The 16,485-nt window shown below is 40.5% G+C and overlaps 1 protein-coding gene and 1 long non-coding RNA gene across 8 annotated transcripts in view; one reads left to right on the forward strand and one right to left on the reverse strand.

Moving 5' to 3' along the window:
* NRK (Nik related kinase) overlaps positions 1 to 16,485 on the reverse strand; it is a 100,916-nt gene that overhangs the window by 3,850 nt on the left and 80,581 nt on the right. For all 6 annotated transcript variants that reach the window (XM_068204760.1, XM_068204759.1, XM_068204762.1 and 3 more), the window contains 9 exons: positions 15,212 to 15,385; positions 14,594 to 14,723; positions 13,954 to 14,112; positions 12,269 to 12,412; positions 10,946 to 11,080; positions 9,084 to 9,184; positions 8,372 to 8,521; positions 5,258 to 5,417; positions 734 to 873 (listed from right to left, as the gene is read on the reverse strand). In XM_068204760.1, the coding sequence (XP_068060861.1) occupies positions 734 to 873; positions 5,258 to 5,417; positions 8,372 to 8,521; positions 9,084 to 9,184; positions 10,946 to 11,080; positions 12,269 to 12,412; positions 13,954 to 14,112; positions 14,594 to 14,723; positions 15,212 to 15,385 (1,293 nt within the window). The remainder of the gene's footprint in view (positions 1 to 733; positions 874 to 5,257; positions 5,418 to 8,371; positions 8,522 to 9,083; positions 9,185 to 10,945; positions 11,081 to 12,268; positions 12,413 to 13,953; positions 14,113 to 14,593; positions 14,724 to 15,211; positions 15,386 to 16,485) is intronic.
* On the forward strand, positions 745 to 7,008 carry LOC137482470 (uncharacterized). Of its 2 annotated transcripts, none has more exons than XR_011004083.1 (3): positions 745 to 868; positions 2,166 to 2,342; positions 6,353 to 7,008. It is a non-coding gene; the product is annotated as an uncharacterized lncRNA (long non-coding RNA). The 2 variants fall into 2 exon arrangements; XR_011004082.1 differs by lacking the exon at positions 6,353 to 7,008 and adding an exon at positions 2,439 to 5,927.

The raw sequence follows: 16,485 nt of genomic DNA on the forward strand, positions 1-16,485 counted from the left end.
ATGAAAACATTTTTACTCATATAAGAAAGGTGATAGAATGCCACACTACCAAATACAAGGATATACATATGTCACAATTGAATTTTAATCCCATGATAAACTTTTTAAAGTGAAACTGTACTTGTGGTTCAACTCCATTTTTAAAATGTATTTCTTTCCCTATTTGAAAAGACATAGGAGAACATTTAAAAATAATTAATCTAAGGTTTTAGGGCTTCAGTTTTCTAAATATGACAGTGTGACTAATTTCAGAGAACATCTACCAAAACTGCTATATGCAAGAAATCATACCTGATTATCCATACCCTGGTATCTGCAGTTAAGGACACTGGGGGATTTTTTCCCCCATGATGACTGCTCTGAACTGCCTGTAATTTCAGTAGCCCAGGACAGGCAGTCCTGCAGCTGGGAATTTTTTGGGCTCACTCACTAACCCTCCCCACTACACCTGTGGTGCAGTGCAGTTCACAATGCCTGTATTTGTTATCACTGATAGCGGTGAAGGCTGGGTGGAATAGAGAGTTCTAACAGCTGCTGGTGGGAATGTGTGCAACATCCCTAATGAATATCCATAATGGGTGCTTTGTGGGACCAGTGACTACACTGGCTTTGAACAGAGAAGTTATACCAAGGCAGGAGATAACCAATAATAAAGTTACCAAAATTAACTGGTTTGTCACAGTCAGCTATTACTCATTCTTGCTACATCACCACACTGTAGTCATCTCTGTACCTTGTCATTTCTTTCACACAGAAATTTTAGTTTCTGTGCTTTCTTGTGCATAAATACTCCTTCCAGATTTCCTGTTTCCACAGAGCGTAGTTCAATTGCTTTTTCTCCCCAGCCCATGACCTGATTGGACTGAAGGTAAGCTAGAAGAAGAAAAAAAGAAAAAAAATTTAAAAAAAAGGCACTATTTAACAGCTGAAAGACTGATTCTTGCCTCATTTATGTTATGCATTTCTCTTTGATAACAATATATTCTGAATTATTTGTATTTTAAGTTTACACAAAAAAAGCCTTAGGAATAGTAACTAAATTTCAGTTTGTTCTCTCAGACTTATTTTGAACTCTAGACATAAATCTTAACTACTACTGTATATCTTATACTCACAAAAGCTTGGAGGAAAACTCTGAAGGGAATTTTGTGTAACCGCTGGACCCAAAGTGGGGCCAAAATAGATAAGTTACTCAGGACCTTGTACAGATATGGTTTGATGGATATTTCACAACCCTTCCAAGACCCTGCTGCAATGCATCACTACTTTCAAGGCTGAACATTTCTTCCTAGTATCTTGGTGCAACTTGTGCCCATTTTTGCCTCTCATGCTTTAACTGTTCATATTCAAGAAAAGTCTTGACTGTCTTCTCTGTACCCACTGTACTCTGTTCCTATTAGGAAGCTGGGTTTATATTTACTATGGAGTTCAGCTTAGGCTGAAACCTAAATACTTCAGAATCTGAGACCATGGCATGATTTATTTGGTGTCTTCCCATCACTGGTTATGTGCAATATTTCCAAAACCAAAAGAAGATATTCTAGCACTGTGGAAACTTACTGCAATGCTCCCTTTAAATCTGGCAATAAATAATTGGAATAGTGATGAAGGAGCTAAGACCACATATTTCAAATTAGGCACAGTTTCAGTGAAAGCCCTCTGACTGGTATTTGTATGGGCTTCCAAGGTAAAATCCCATTAGCTATGCTCTATTGGTAGTCAATGCTCACAAATTGTTCTTCTTGCTCAGCTATCAACTGTTATTTCATTAGGCTGAGAATTCTGATGCTCTAAAATGATGTAGAGGGAATGTGTGCACTGGACTGGGTTTTAGCTTCATTGGACAGTGTATATCTGCCCTACATAATTAGTGTGAGCAAGGTCTGCTTCTTAAAACCTTCTGTGTTGATTTAGAGTTTTGTCTAAGAATTGAACTTTCAGTACAGACTGATACCAGAAACAAAAGCCTGCAATCCTGCTTGGGAAGGACAGCAGAAAATAAAGGCAATATGCTCACATGACTGTAAATTACTTCTAGCAGGGTTGATTTAATATTAACTTGGAATCATTGCTGTATAATTGTTGTTAGAACAAATGTATGAAAATCATACCTCCTTGGAAACACATATGGTTTGGTTACAGTGTTGTGATTTTAGCTTCCTCAGAGTCTATAAATTTCCCCTAAATCTGTACAGAAGACTTTCAGTTATTCTTTGTGCACACTGAAGGCTTCCCTGCCACTAGTGCTGAGAGCAAGATAATTATTTCCCAGTATTCCAGTCATGAGAAAAGAGGAAGAAATCAACCTGTTTTAAAAGCAAAGCAGCAGTGAGCAACCAAGGGTGAGTGGCAAAAGAGAAGAAGTATTTTCTAAAACTCAAACACAGGAAATTAATATATTTTAAAATCTTTTCTTTATGCTTCAGGCTGTACAAGAGGGCACCATTGCTGCAGGCTGTGAAGAAAGTGTCATTAACATTTCTGAACAGTGCAGCAGCAGCAGGATGAGCCCAGGGCAGCACCCATGCAGTCTACAGTGTCTGAAAAGTAAGCCCAGATCACACATGACGTGAAGAACATCAAAATGATAAAGACTCAAACTTTTGTTATTTTTTGTACCAACTGACATCACATTAACCTTTTCAAACTTCACTTTTGAACACAACAGAGACAGAGGCACCCTGTGGTTCTGGGGGTGGGAAGCAAGGCAGGTGTACATATACAAACAGCATGAAACTATTCTGTGGCTACACTGTTTAGTACAGGTCATATAGGTCTAGCAACAAAGAACTAATAAGTCTCCTGATCTTTTCCACCATATGAAATTTACACTCCAGCTGCCACTATGCTGTGTCTGTATCTGTGCCTTTGGCAGATTTCAATTTGATACCTTCCTTGCAGCTCACACTAACCACTTCATTAGTCTCTGCTGCAACCTCTAGGTCATCTGCTGAGCACTTCTGCTGTGTTCTGAAAAGATCTGACCTCCAGGCAGTATTCAAAACAGGAACAGAATAAACCAGATACACCAAGTTCAGCCCCAATGCTCTGCTGTCTGGCCAATACACCCAGAACTAGTCAACTGACAATGGCAGGTTTAAGTACAATAGCATAAAATCACAGTTTTGTAGCAGAATCAAAAAATTCTTTCCCAAATTTCTTCTGTGAAACAGCATGCAAACAAAATGGCCTCATTACACCATTTGCACAGTTGTCCAGTAATAAGGACCTATCTATACATGGAGATTAATTTGAAGGATAGTAGGCTATGAATTCAAAGGTCAGTACTGAGTCATGATAATCCTCCCATGTGGGAGCTCTCAGAGGTGTTTCATGTGAGATGAACTGAGAGCAGATACTCAAAGTTGTCTTATTTTGGAACGATAGCTCATACCACGAGCACCTTGGGAATAGTTACTTTGAGTCCACTTTCCACTGCAGCTTTAGATAAAAATATCCTATGCTTCTAGATGATAGGTTGTAGAGCATTGAGGCAGTAATTTAAACACCTTTTGGTAAGACTGTCTATTTCTCTACAGAATAGTCTTCTTGCTTCTAAAATGTGAGGGAAAAGGAAACAAAGACTTTTACTAGTTCCTCTGGGAATATCCAGATTTGTGTCAACCCTTTATGGCTACATACTGTAAATAATTCATTACCCACACAAAAGGGAAAGAGTGCTCCCAAATCTTATTAACCTGATGTTTCTTAATGCCTTTTAAAAACCTGTTTTATAGAAAATATACGGCTGTATTTATATTTAGCCCTACATATGTGTACATCTTTCAGATTAAACATAGAATACTTCTACATTTTTTTAATTTCCCATGGGATTTGAGCTTCCTTTCTCCGATTTCTTATTAACAGATTGGTCACAGAGGTCCCAGTTTAAGACTATGAGTAAGATATATTTAGACTCTCTGCCCTAAATCCATCAATTGTAATACAAACTTTTAAATTTTTTGTATCAAAATACTCTCACCAACTACAAACTTATCTTTTAAAGTACTTGTTTAAAGAAATCAAGAAATGAGCAAAGGATTACTAGAGAGCACCCTGAGGGTAACACAAGACCCTTCTATCTCTGCAACAGAGAGTGAAAATTGAGATATGCTCATACAGATTTCAGGAGGTTTGAAATGGGTATAGAAATACCAGGAAAACAGGATCTTTTAAGAAACTGTCAAGTTGCCCCTAAGCTGGGCCATTCAAATAACAGTTATTCACACTTCTCTCATAATGTTTTTGTCTGCAGCCATGGATATAAAAGGATTAAGAAAATTAATAGGAGTTAGTGGTAAAATTATTAAAATAACAGTTAACAGAAGCCCTTATCTGAAGTTTGAGTTGTGTATTTATAGATTAGGTTAATTTTTAGTAATTTTAACTTCTTCAATCAGAAGTCAGATTTGGTTTGTACCACATCCCAAAGATGGGCTTTCCCTAAAACTACTCAGATAGAAGTGAAAGGAAAAAGGTGAACATCCTTGATTTTCCACTGTGGTATCCAGTTTCCTCCAAGCTAATAACAGGCTTCTGTGCAGTCTAATTGTCTTGGGCTTGTTTTGTTGGTATGTTTGTTTAAAAATAAAGAACAGGAGTGAGACAGAAATTAACAAACCCAAAAACCTGCCTGTGTTGTTCTTCATTTTCCCCATACAGTTAGCCTGAAGCCCAATGGGAAAGGTGAAACAAACAGCTGTCCTGGCTCCAGTACAACCAGAATCTCCTCCTACACAGCCAACTGCAGGCATGAGGAGATTAAGAATCTATCACAACAAATACCCTGGGCTGGCAGCCCTGTGAATTTTAAGTGCTAAAATGAAGGGGCCATTTGACAGCAGTTACAGATCTCTTCAGTAACTGACCCCTCAGTAGCTGTGAATTTCTACATAAAATGCTGTCAGCTATGAAAAACCAAAACACTTTTTCCTCCCTGTAATTCACATAATTCTCCCTGTGGAAACTGGTGGTAAGCTGCATTGTCAGTGAAGTCTGTCTGTGTAGTCAATGTGTGATGCAATAAACAGTGTGACAAGAATACAGACTGTGTCCAAATGGGAAGCCCCTACTGCAGTCATTGGCTGTGTTAACACAAACACCCATAAATCTGTTTACTCTTTTACACATCTGGTTTGCTCAGAAGCTGCTTTATGTGCCATACAACCATTTTCACATAGATACAAACCTCATAAAGAAGTCGGGCTTCATGCAGCAGAACCTCATATTTAATAGAGAGCTATTTTTCATTACATACCTACAGATGCTGGCATTTCTCCCCACTGTAGAACAGTCTCCTTTGTGAAGTGCCCATATATATCAATGTAGATGCCTTCATCTTCGTAGGTGAGCAGGAGCTCCATGCCACTGGTGTTCGGGAGGATGATAATGGCATGGGGACGAATCGTCCCCTGGATCTAGGATCGTATTTTACTGAGATTTATATCAGAATACAGACTGCAATTTCAGCGATGACATCGATCTAACTAGCTTGGCAGAGCAATAAAAAGAACTAGCTCATGGCTCATGGAAAGTGAAAGAAATGCCTGTTCTCAGAGGCTGTGTAGTTTGCTAGTAAGCCTCTGAAACAGACTTTCTCCCCTTCTTCCCCCTTTGAGTATGACAGCAGGTTTGCAAATAAATCAGTGTTCAATAGTTCACTTCAAATTTACCAATGTTAATAGGTTTCAAGAAGCCATGGAGCCATTGAGACACAATAATATTTACTTAGTCCCTCACAAAATACTTGCATTATATAAATAGGAGAAAGGTGAAATAAATTTGAATTCACAACTTTTTCAGAAGATGAAGGACAGAAACTTCCACATTCCAGGAGATCAGTGCTTTCACTTTCCATGATATTTCCCTATCCCCACTCACAAGTTAAAAACCTGCAAAATTACTAATATTTATCTTGCTGTAAAAAGTTCCCTGGACCTTTTCACTCTTGACTTTCCCTTCCCAGATCCTTCACTACAAATAGCTGCCCATTTGACTGCTGTTGGGCACACCTCTGCATGCCACAGGAACAGTGCATTTCACTCACACGAATCTCTCCCAGAAGCCAACATATCCCAAGCAAAAAATACCAAAACCAGAAGTGAAGTATACAACCATGAAGGTGGGGTTTTACGAAAGCCGTTTTGAAAGAAAAAGAGGACAGCCTTAAAAGAACAGTAACAAAGCACTTCCTTGTTTAAAGCACTACTCAAAACAGGATGTTAAATAGTAAATTAAACCACCACAATTAATATTTTTATAGGAAGCATATGACTGGAGCTTTACATCATTCTCACAATGATAATTCTCACAAGCCAGCCACACACAGGTCTTTTTTTTTTTTCCCCTCAAGCACAGACATTTATGCACACTGTAAGGGCACAACGAACAGTAAAAGAAGCACTGAAGCTGTACTTGCCAAACTGAATACACTCAGGCCACCCACTTGACTCCGTGCCTCGGCAACAACTATCCGTAACACTAGAACGGGGATCCAGAGCCGCAGAGCAATTTTAATGCGTTGCCTTGGGACTCGCATGAGCGACCGCAGCAGGTAAGAGATGAAGAAAGAGGTGGGGAACCAGGAAAAGAGGCTACCAGAAAGCAAGAGTATCTCAAGTCAGCCTGTTACAGTCTGGGCTATTGCCACCACAAAGCTCCTTGAGGTAAGTATCCAGTTCTAGCTCTTTTAAAATAATAGAATATCGAAAAAGATAGAGCTTCTGTAGCAGCTGATTTATTTCAGGTCTAAGACTCTGAAAGGAAAATATATTTTTAGTCCGTGCTAACTTGTGGCTGAAGAGCTCACACAAACGCAGTCAGTCTCAGGTGCCCCACATATTCAGGGCAGTCACCTGGGAAATCTCTCTCATCAGGTACCTAATTGTATTTGCAGCCTGTTGAAAAAGTAAAGCCTCTAAGAAAGTTCACTTTTTTTCTTTGCCTTTCTTCTCTTGGGCAATTATGCTAATGATCCTTTTGACAAGTCACTGTTCACCTTGCGCAGCAGCCCACTTCCAGAAAGGCACGTGGATACCACACTTCAATTTACAAACTGATGGGAATTCATCATAGCTGCATAGTTAACAAAGGTACTGTCAGATTAAATAAACCCTCTAACAAGACAAATACAAAGTACCTTAAAAAAACAATACAGAAATAAACAAGCCTTTAGCACAAGCCTGTAGCAGCAGGTGATTCAACAGAACAGCTAGAAGTCATTTTTCAGTTAAGAGCAGTCTATAAATCTAACAGCCAATCTTACACACTGTGTCCATCAGGAACACAGGTCTGAGAGAATGCGGAGGCTGCGGCTTGCAGGGGCAGCAGAGTGATCAAGTGGCTTGCACAGGAGGAGTGGGTTTTCATTTGGGTTGAAAATGAGGGGCTGAGAGTGGAGAAAAGTTAAAAATAGATGGATTCACAGCACAGGCTGCAACATGCAGATCTAGCATGAGATTTCTTCAGACCTCCCAAGCATAACTTTGGGACACATGGTCTGGGGATGCAAGGAGGCCATGGCACCCCCAGCCCCTGTGGAGCATTGTTGACTTCAGGGAGGGTTCAAGTGTGCACAGAAGTTTCTCTGCCAGGAGCCTCCCATCACACTGGAACCAGTCTGGAACCTGCCAGTTTGCTGAACCTAAGCCCCCAAGATTCTCTGGCTTTTGGGAATCACTGCTTTGAAAAAAATAGCTAAAAAACAAGCAGACAAACAAAAATCCAAAAATACTAACACCAATAGCACAGATTTCATATTGGTCAGTCCCATGCCAGCCATTCACTTCTGCAGGGCAATTTGCTGTTATCTGAGCTGAAGCAGGAATTTAGTGATCACCATCACCTCAAACAGAGACATAATGCAGGATGTACACATACCCCTGAAATAAACACCTTCATGCTAACTTACTGACAATCTAATGAGAAAGTCACAAGGAAAATGTAAAAATTCTTCTGAATTTACAGAGTGGTTTCATGGGCAACTGAATGGCAAGAAGATCAGCAAATTTATTTAGTCTGAAGTTGGTTTCTGCTGTCTGCACAATGGCAGATTGTAAAAGTCACCTAAATTAATGTAGATATTATTGTGTCTTTGACTGTTTAAGTCCTAAATTTCCAGGATAAATCAGTTAAAAAATAGTACTGTCCATATAATTGGCTTTCTGACATTAAACCACTAATATTGATATTCTAAATACGATAAAAGCATTTAAACAGGACTTCAGTGTTATAAAACTATGTGAAAAGTGGTTTTGTATTAGCTGCCACTAATAATTCTATTGAAAAATAGCACAACTCTTAACCTGATCATCATCATCAATACACAGCCCAAAGAACAAAGGCATTAATGTAGTTTTTTGGATTCTCTTACGTGTGTTGGAAGATACAAGTCATACACAGATCCAGAGTCCACATCAATGGCATGAAATCCCACTACTGAGCCATATATGACCTTTAGTCTTTGCCCATTTTCAACAGTCAGGTCAACTGACAGTGGTTTGTGATGAAGTGAGGTAAAGGACTGGAAAAAAGAAAAATGCAGTCTGTAGCACAATAAAACTGTTGGTTTGCAGAACTACATTTAGGATCCTAAGAATTCTCAAAACTCAAAAGTTAGACAGCTATTTTGGTAAAATAGTAGGTTACATTTAAGGAGCTAAGTATCCATCATCCACTGAGTTGCAAGGACAGTTGGATAATTCATTTGTAGTTTGAAAAAGAAATCAAGATTCTAAAAATGGACTAGGCAAAAAGTAGCCTGACTATCACTGTGTTTAATTTCATCCCCCTTTGAGGGAAATCAACATCAACTTTGTCAATTCAAATGCACATTTTGGCACAGCACCTGCTGAGTTTGGCTGGGGTAGAGAGAAACAAGTTATTCACATCTAACACTCGTGATGTGACAGTTTCATGCTTGCCATCTCCAAAGTACATCAAATGCTCTACATTTTCTTTAAAAGAATACTCAGTTTATCTTTAGCTAGAATTAATGTTATACAAAACACCACAAACAAAAGCAGAGAGTAGATGAAAGACAGTGAGAGACAGTGACACATCTAAACCAAAGATGTTTCACTTACCTTAAAAGCCATGAATTTGTGATAAGGCTTTGGAGCCCAAGCATAAACCTCCACTGAGTTTTTCAAAGCGATTACAAGGAATTTGATTCTCTCATATTTTACTGTAATACAAGAAGAACAATTCCTTAGGTACCAGACAGATGCTTAAATCAAAGACCATCTCCTCACATAAAATAATCTCAATGGATTACTTGTAGAGGTAGACATTATCCAGAATGGGAGACTAATGCATTCTGGACATCAATGTTTAATATCACCAGTGACAATACCTTGACTGGAAACCTACAATTCATTTATTTTCAGTAAAGCCAAATGACTGTTACCAATATTTATATATTCCTTTTCATATAGTGATGAAAAAAAACCACCTCACTATTCAGAGAAAAAGGTCTTGACTGTGCAGCTAAACCAACCTGCTTGATTTTTAAAGTGTGAACACACCCCACCACTACTGGTTATGAATAAGCTACTGTTGGAGGACTGGTGGTTGTTGGCTGAACAATTCTTTCAGACTTGGCAGGATGAATTTTCATTTCACTGCTCATCTGTGGGTTAAATCCCCTGGTGCTGTGTGGGTGAAGGACTCCCATCTTTCTGAGAAGAGTAAGCATTTAAGAGATGAGCAATTTCTCCAAGACAATTAAGGTCATGCTGGGCCCATTGAGAAAAAATGAAGAATCACACATTGAAAATTAGGATTTCTTTGTGCATTGTGTTTTCACTCTGCCAGAGACAAGCATTTGGAAACAGGATGCTATCTCACATAGGCAGAGAACAAGAAAAATCAGCAAACTCCACCAAAATGCAGAACAGTACATCCTTTTCCTTTTCTACCTGGAAAAAAAGCTGTACAACTAAAGGTCAAGATACAAGAAGATTCACCAAGAGAAAAACAGCAGCAGCTGTGCTGTCAAAAACACAGGAGTGGCTTGTCATATGTAAACACAGAAGCTCCTACCAAATGTCTGCCTAATTTTAGGATAAGTATTTTGTCGTTGTGTTTTTTAAAAATGCACCAAACCCAAGGATGAGCAACTGAAGAGGAATATGTGGGTGCTTAGCTGTAATCACAGTTAAAGTAACAACACACATCTGTTTCATATTCTTTCTTGAGTTTAACCCCTGCCACTTCTAAAGCCAAAAAGAAAAACCCTCAAGCAAGGTATTAATGAGAAGCAGCCACCTCACATTTTCTGCACTCCTCTGTATCATGGCTTTATTTGACTTCAAAGAAAGTGCCACTTTCACACACCATCCTTCACCAAAGCAAAACTTGTGCCATATATCCACCCCCACAGTTAAATGACAGAAATTATCATAATCCTCACATTCACCTTGAAGAATGAGCTGCCTGAAAGCCCAAGGAAAGTGAGATGACACCATTTCCAGGGTGTTTAAACAAAGGTATATTTGTGTTTTTCATGAGAGAGAAAGGGATGAGCTGATCTACCTAAGGACATCCTACAAATATGATTCACTAGGACTTGAACTAGGTCCAGTTTCTTAGCAGTTACCTAGGTCCAAGAGGAAGGTAAGGAGGTGGGATGTATCAGTTCAATTAAAACCTTAAGTAACTACAGAAAAATTGAACCACTGACTGAGCACAGACCATGGCTGGTATTCTCTCCTTCCAGCCATTACAGGGAACAGCCATAACATCATCTGGTAACTGCTGCAAGAAGAGATGCTGCCTGAAACAACAGGGAGCAAGGCATCTGCCATGTACAACAGGAAGTCTTGAAAGAACTTATGAGATATTCACCCAATACAATCCTGAAACAAAGCTGAAAAACGCTACTGTCACAGGATGCAAAAAGAGGATGATTAAGCATCTCTCTAAGGAAAAACCAGGAAATCCTTACCGACTTTGTAGTGCACACAGCCCTCCAGGTCACCCACGGACACCCAGCCTTGCCGCTTCTCCACCTCTGGATCGTTGCGCAAAATTTTATTTCTCAACCATGACAAGTAATACACCCTCAACTTATTCTTCTTCCCTGGGATTTGCAAGAAGAGACAGAATACTTTAACTCCCTGAGGTACAAACTCTCCCCCACTTACAAAAAGCTAGAGTTTTGTGACCTTGAGTACAGCGGGTCCTTGTGCCTTGGCAGGGTGAGAGAACATAGCAAGGGCACGAAAGGAGTGATGGGGACACACAGGGGAAACTGGCACAGGAGCAATCCTATGGCACTGGACACAAGTGTACTTCCCTTGTGACTCAAACTTCGTGCGAGATTTTCACACCTGACTAAAATTCCTCCCTTGGGCCAAAGAACAGGTTTCTACAGACACAGGTATTATCAGAAATCATCACACTAACTGTTTATCCTGGCACACAGGCATGTCCTGCAATGGCCACTTTGAATAAGCTATTGATGTAGTTCCAATTAACTGTCAATCTTCATTCAAAGTAGCTGTTTTTCTTTTCTGGATGCCTTTACACTTGAGAATTATTTTGTCATCCTTCATCTCAATCACTCTTTTTGTTGTATTAGTTCATAAGCAGCCTATGGTCAACAGCACTCTGGGCCCACAGATTACTCTGGAGAGAAGGACTATGTCATGTCCCAGCAACAACTGGACCTGGCAGTATGGGACAAACAGCTGCTGGCACTGCCCACCATGATGAGTCTGGATTGGAGATGAGCTGCTATTCCTTGCTGGACCCACACCTCTGACCTTGGTATGTACTGTGCATTTTTTGAGGCCACTCTGCCAGAGTCCAAGATGTTTCCCAGCAGAGGTTGAAAACCTCCAGTTAATGTTATTGATGCTTTCACAATACAGATGCCTCTCATGTTACTGCTCATACCTCTTGTTGAACACAGGACGAGGTTATATCATGATATGTTAATAGAACTGGACTTAGATGCTCACCCATCATAGAAACCAGCAAAGTGACAAACTGCAGCTTGTAGATAATCAGCTCATTTTAGGAATATGAAACACTCTGTACTTCCCACAAACCATTTTACACATTAACCAGGCAATTAATTGTCCCAAAGCCACTCTGGAATGGGAGTGTAAATGTTAAAAATTCAGGAGAGTTTTCCTATTAACAAGAATAACTGTCCTGTGATTTTCTGAAAGAGGAAATTCCTCAACCTAGTTTATAACCTAATTCTTCTTTTTAATTGCCTCCAACCCAACGTGGGTCAGATACTTTTAGCCACTGAACCAACCTGATATAGTAATTAGCACATTGAGTCCTTCCAGAACATCCATTTGCTGGAACCGTCTCCTCGTAATCAGCGTATAAACTCTTCCTTGCCCGCTTCTGTCCAGCAGCCACAATCCATTCTCTGTTCCCACCAATAAATTTACCCCTGTCGATACATGAAAAAAATACTGCATAAGTCACCTAATGATTCAGAGGTCACTGAGTGTTCACTGTTTTGAGAACCAATTTTTATTTAATCACACTTAATGGAACCTGATAATTTTTCTGTTGCTCTGTGGATGACTTCCCAGAAGAAAAAAGATCTCACCATTAGAATTTTTACTCAGCAGAACAACTGTATACCTATGGAACTTGAAGGATGAGTAGTTGTGCTGAAGTCAATGTTGATTTCACAGAAAGGAAAATATTCTGTGAACCTGAACTTCTCAGGTGACAAAAAAAAAATTTCCCCCCCAAACTCTCCTTTTCCAAATACAAAAATACAACATTCAAATAATGGGGGCACCAAATTTGTTGGAAGAAGCACTGTGTTTAAAGGAGATGCAGGGTTTGTTTGAAAACAGTCTCTGGTTTGGAAAATGTCTTCAAATGCCAAATTAAGGAGTGAATCCATCTGAAATCCATCTGCTGCTAAGGAAGAGAGGGCTCCATTGGGTTGCTGACATCAGAGAATGTCAGAAATTGTGTTTGGCTGGAATGACATCTATGTTTCCAATCAGCAGATTCTAAAGACACAACATAAGGTATTCTGCTGTAACAAGCACCCTCCTCCACTGGCGGTGCTCTGACAAGTACCTGGTGTTCTTCAGCCTCAATGCACATTTAATTACACACCTTACCACACAGTTCTGTTCTTAATTTCAAATTCTGAATTCCTACAAACCCACATTACACAAAATCTGTGAAGCTATAAACTGGAAATCTACATTTGCTTTGGATAAGATTCCATCTACTTCATTCACTTGCCATTCCAGGTGCAAAAAGTGAGGAGTAAAAGGCTGGGTGAATCCCATAGAATACATCTGCTCTTCTGAAGCAGAAAGATGGTTAAAATAACTCAAGAATTTGGGTAATGTATGACTGGGACAAGGTCTACAGCTGTTGAGAGTGACCTGACTGTTGTATCTTGGGTTTACACCACGTGAAGCTGACCCTGTAAAAAGCATGTAAGTTTAAACTATGGTTCAGTGATGTTCAGAATAAGCAGTGACAGCAGGAACTAAGCAAGACAAGCCTATGGAAAGACCTGACATGCTTTGGATCCTTGGAGTACTTAACACACATGACAGCAAAGGCTTAGTGTTTGGATTATTTCCCCTGGGTCAGGGCTCTGTGATCAGCTGTACCCGTGTGCAGCTCAGATGAGTCTCATGAGCCACAAAAGCTGCTGAAACATATGCAACTTTTGGCTCTCCCAATGAGCATGGTTTCAACTTGGTGCTTCATCAAAACATTATCTCATTCTGATGCATAAAGTCCTTTGCAGCTGTATTTCATATGTTTGCCATCTTGTCCCTGGGAAGGCAGGGCCATGTAAGTGACATTTAAGGTATCAGCTCAGGGATCCACTCCAGCACTCTCTGCCAGGAGAGCAGCAATACAACTGTGAAATCTGCCTAGCAGACACTGCCAGGCACTCCTGCTGTGCCTTCCCTCCACACACCTGCCCAAGGACTCCCAGCTTACCCCACAGAGCAGCACACAGGACCTCGGAGTTGAATTTCTTCTTGTATTTACGGATTTCTGGGCTGTCACTTTGTGGGCGAATATTGGTTGGGTTGACATTGACAACGGAGCCCTTCCTTGCATTTTCCCTCCTGACAGGCTCAGGTTTGGCACTAGATGCTGGAATGAAAGACACACACTATTGTGGAAAATGTGAGTGCTTGGTTACAGCTCATATCTGAATCACCTTGTTCATGGTAGAACAAAAGAAACCCCAGAGGGGTGAGAACACACCCCGAGAGCTTTGCATAGCAAAAAAAACCAAAAAAAACCCCAAAAAAACCACAAACAAACAAACAAAAAAAAAAAAACCAAAAAAAAAATCTGGAAAATTCCTCAGGCACTCCTGAGAAAGCATGGTGGTAACACAGCAGTAGAGCACAGCAAACCAAATCTGAAAGAAGGTCATAAGCAGTGCAATGAAAATTCACAGTGAGATTACTATGTGAGTTTCAGGAGATTTTACTCAGAATTTCATTTCCAAACAATAAGTCCTCTATAAACCTAAAAAAAAAAAGAGAGAGGAAAAAAAAGAAATCAAAGAAAAAAAAAAAGAAAAACCCAGGAGGAACATTTTACTGCAAAAGCAAAGCATACTCACGAGAACTACAGGAAGGTCCTACTGGACTGGTGGGAGGGGTGATTGGCAGAAGTCTCGGATCTATGAATGATGTGAAGGATGTTGTGGAGGATGTGCTGCTCTTGGCAGGTGGGCTTTCAGCACATGGGCTCTGCAATGAGAAACAAGAGCTGTCTCAGGCGGGCAGTGCTGGGGGCACACACCCTGTGGTGCTCTGACAGAGCTGTTACCTTCCTCAAGTGACACCTCTCCCCAGAGGCCCATGCTCACTGCAGTGTCAGAGCCCTCTAGGGCTGCCCTGTGCTCCCTCACATGATGCTTGGGTGGGAGAAAGCCAGGGACAATGAGCAGAAGCACACCAGAATGCTGCCATGGCAAGGAGCAGAGGGTGAGTCATCTAGCTTGCACAAAAGGGGAGAAAAAACAAAGCAAGGAAAGAAAGAGAGCAGAGAAGGAGATGGAGAAAAATAAGTGGAACAATGAAATCTGTTAGGCAGCTCAAGATTTCTTATCTTCCTCCCATATAAAACTTTTAAAGGAAAGAAGGGAAGTAGTCAAAAAACTCATTGTAAACAGACAGGATAGAGGAACTTAAAAAGGCTGGAGTTCAATCCAGGCAATCTGTAATTTATCTCTTACCTTAGTCAGAGGTTTGTTCTGAGGTTCCTGGCAAGTCAGTGGCACTTGTGGCGGGTTCACAGAGGAGTCTGTAATTTGGCTTTGCTGGAGGAGATCTGGCAGGAGATAGTTCTGGTTGTTTACACTCCAAAGGCCTTCTTGAGTATTTGGAATTTGTTTCCCTAAAATCTGATCCTGCACGAAAACATACAGATAAACACCACACTTAGTTTATTTCCAATGCACTCTGTAACTCCGGTTAATTAGGATGACAAATAATGAGCACATGGAGAAGAGTGCTCTCCCTGATGCATAGTTTAAAGACAAACCCTATGACAAGACTAAAACCAAAAATTAAATACCAAAGTGTATGGCAAACATCCGAGATGACAAATCCGGGTTTACTCCTGAAGACCTCCACAAATATTCTTCATCGACATTACATCAACCACAGAAAAAGAAGGAACTTCAGCCTCAGAGATACCAAGTCAAATGATTTGCTAATGAGTTTCAGACCTGACCTTGGCACACTGCAGACAGAAGGCGGCACTTCTTGGTTCTGGACTTGCATTTAGTTCGAAGCCCTTCACCATTAATTTCATGGCTACTTTCCATTTACTGAATTAGGAAACCTTACTCCAGAAACAGGACATTTTGTAGGACGCAGCATCAGCATTTCCAGCATACTGACATTCTGCAGACCTCCTTACAGCATCCCATGGAAATACTTGTGAACTTCGTGAGGTACCACACAAACCCTTTCCCTGACAGCATTATCTGTGGAGTCAGAGGTGGGTTTCTGGGAATACATTTTATGTTTTAATTTAGATGTAAAAACTGAGCCCAAAATCTGTAAGTCAGTATTTGAGACTGGGGAACCAAGCCAGTATGGGGCTTTTTAGTTCAGTTTTCAGTTACATTCAACTGAATTAAACCAAACCAAATCCCCATTTGAACCACTTGGGCAGTTTGGTACACCCTAACCACTTCAAAGCTGTTCATGCTGATGGGACAAGGAAAGCAATGCTGGAGATGATGTGGAGACTTATGGTGGCTGTAGCTGGTGGGTGAAAAAGGGTTCAGAGGAAGGGATGGGAGGCTTCATAAGAAGGGGGGAGAAGACTAGAAAGCAGCAGAGAAATTTATGAGGTGTCAGCCATCTGCCTGCTCTCCCTCCCACACTCTTTCCTTTCCTCCAAACCCACCAAAACACATAACCTCAACTCTTTATCATCCTCCTTCATCCTCAGGGTGGACCTCAAAGACCCCAACATTCTCCCTTCCCTCAAGCAGCC

This window comes from Anomalospiza imberbis, chromosome 14, assembly GCF_031753505.1.
Source record: "Anomalospiza imberbis isolate Cuckoo-Finch-1a 21T00152 chromosome 14, ASM3175350v1, whole genome shotgun sequence".
Classification (NCBI taxonomy): Eukaryota; Metazoa; Chordata; class Aves; order Passeriformes; family Viduidae; genus Anomalospiza; species Anomalospiza imberbis.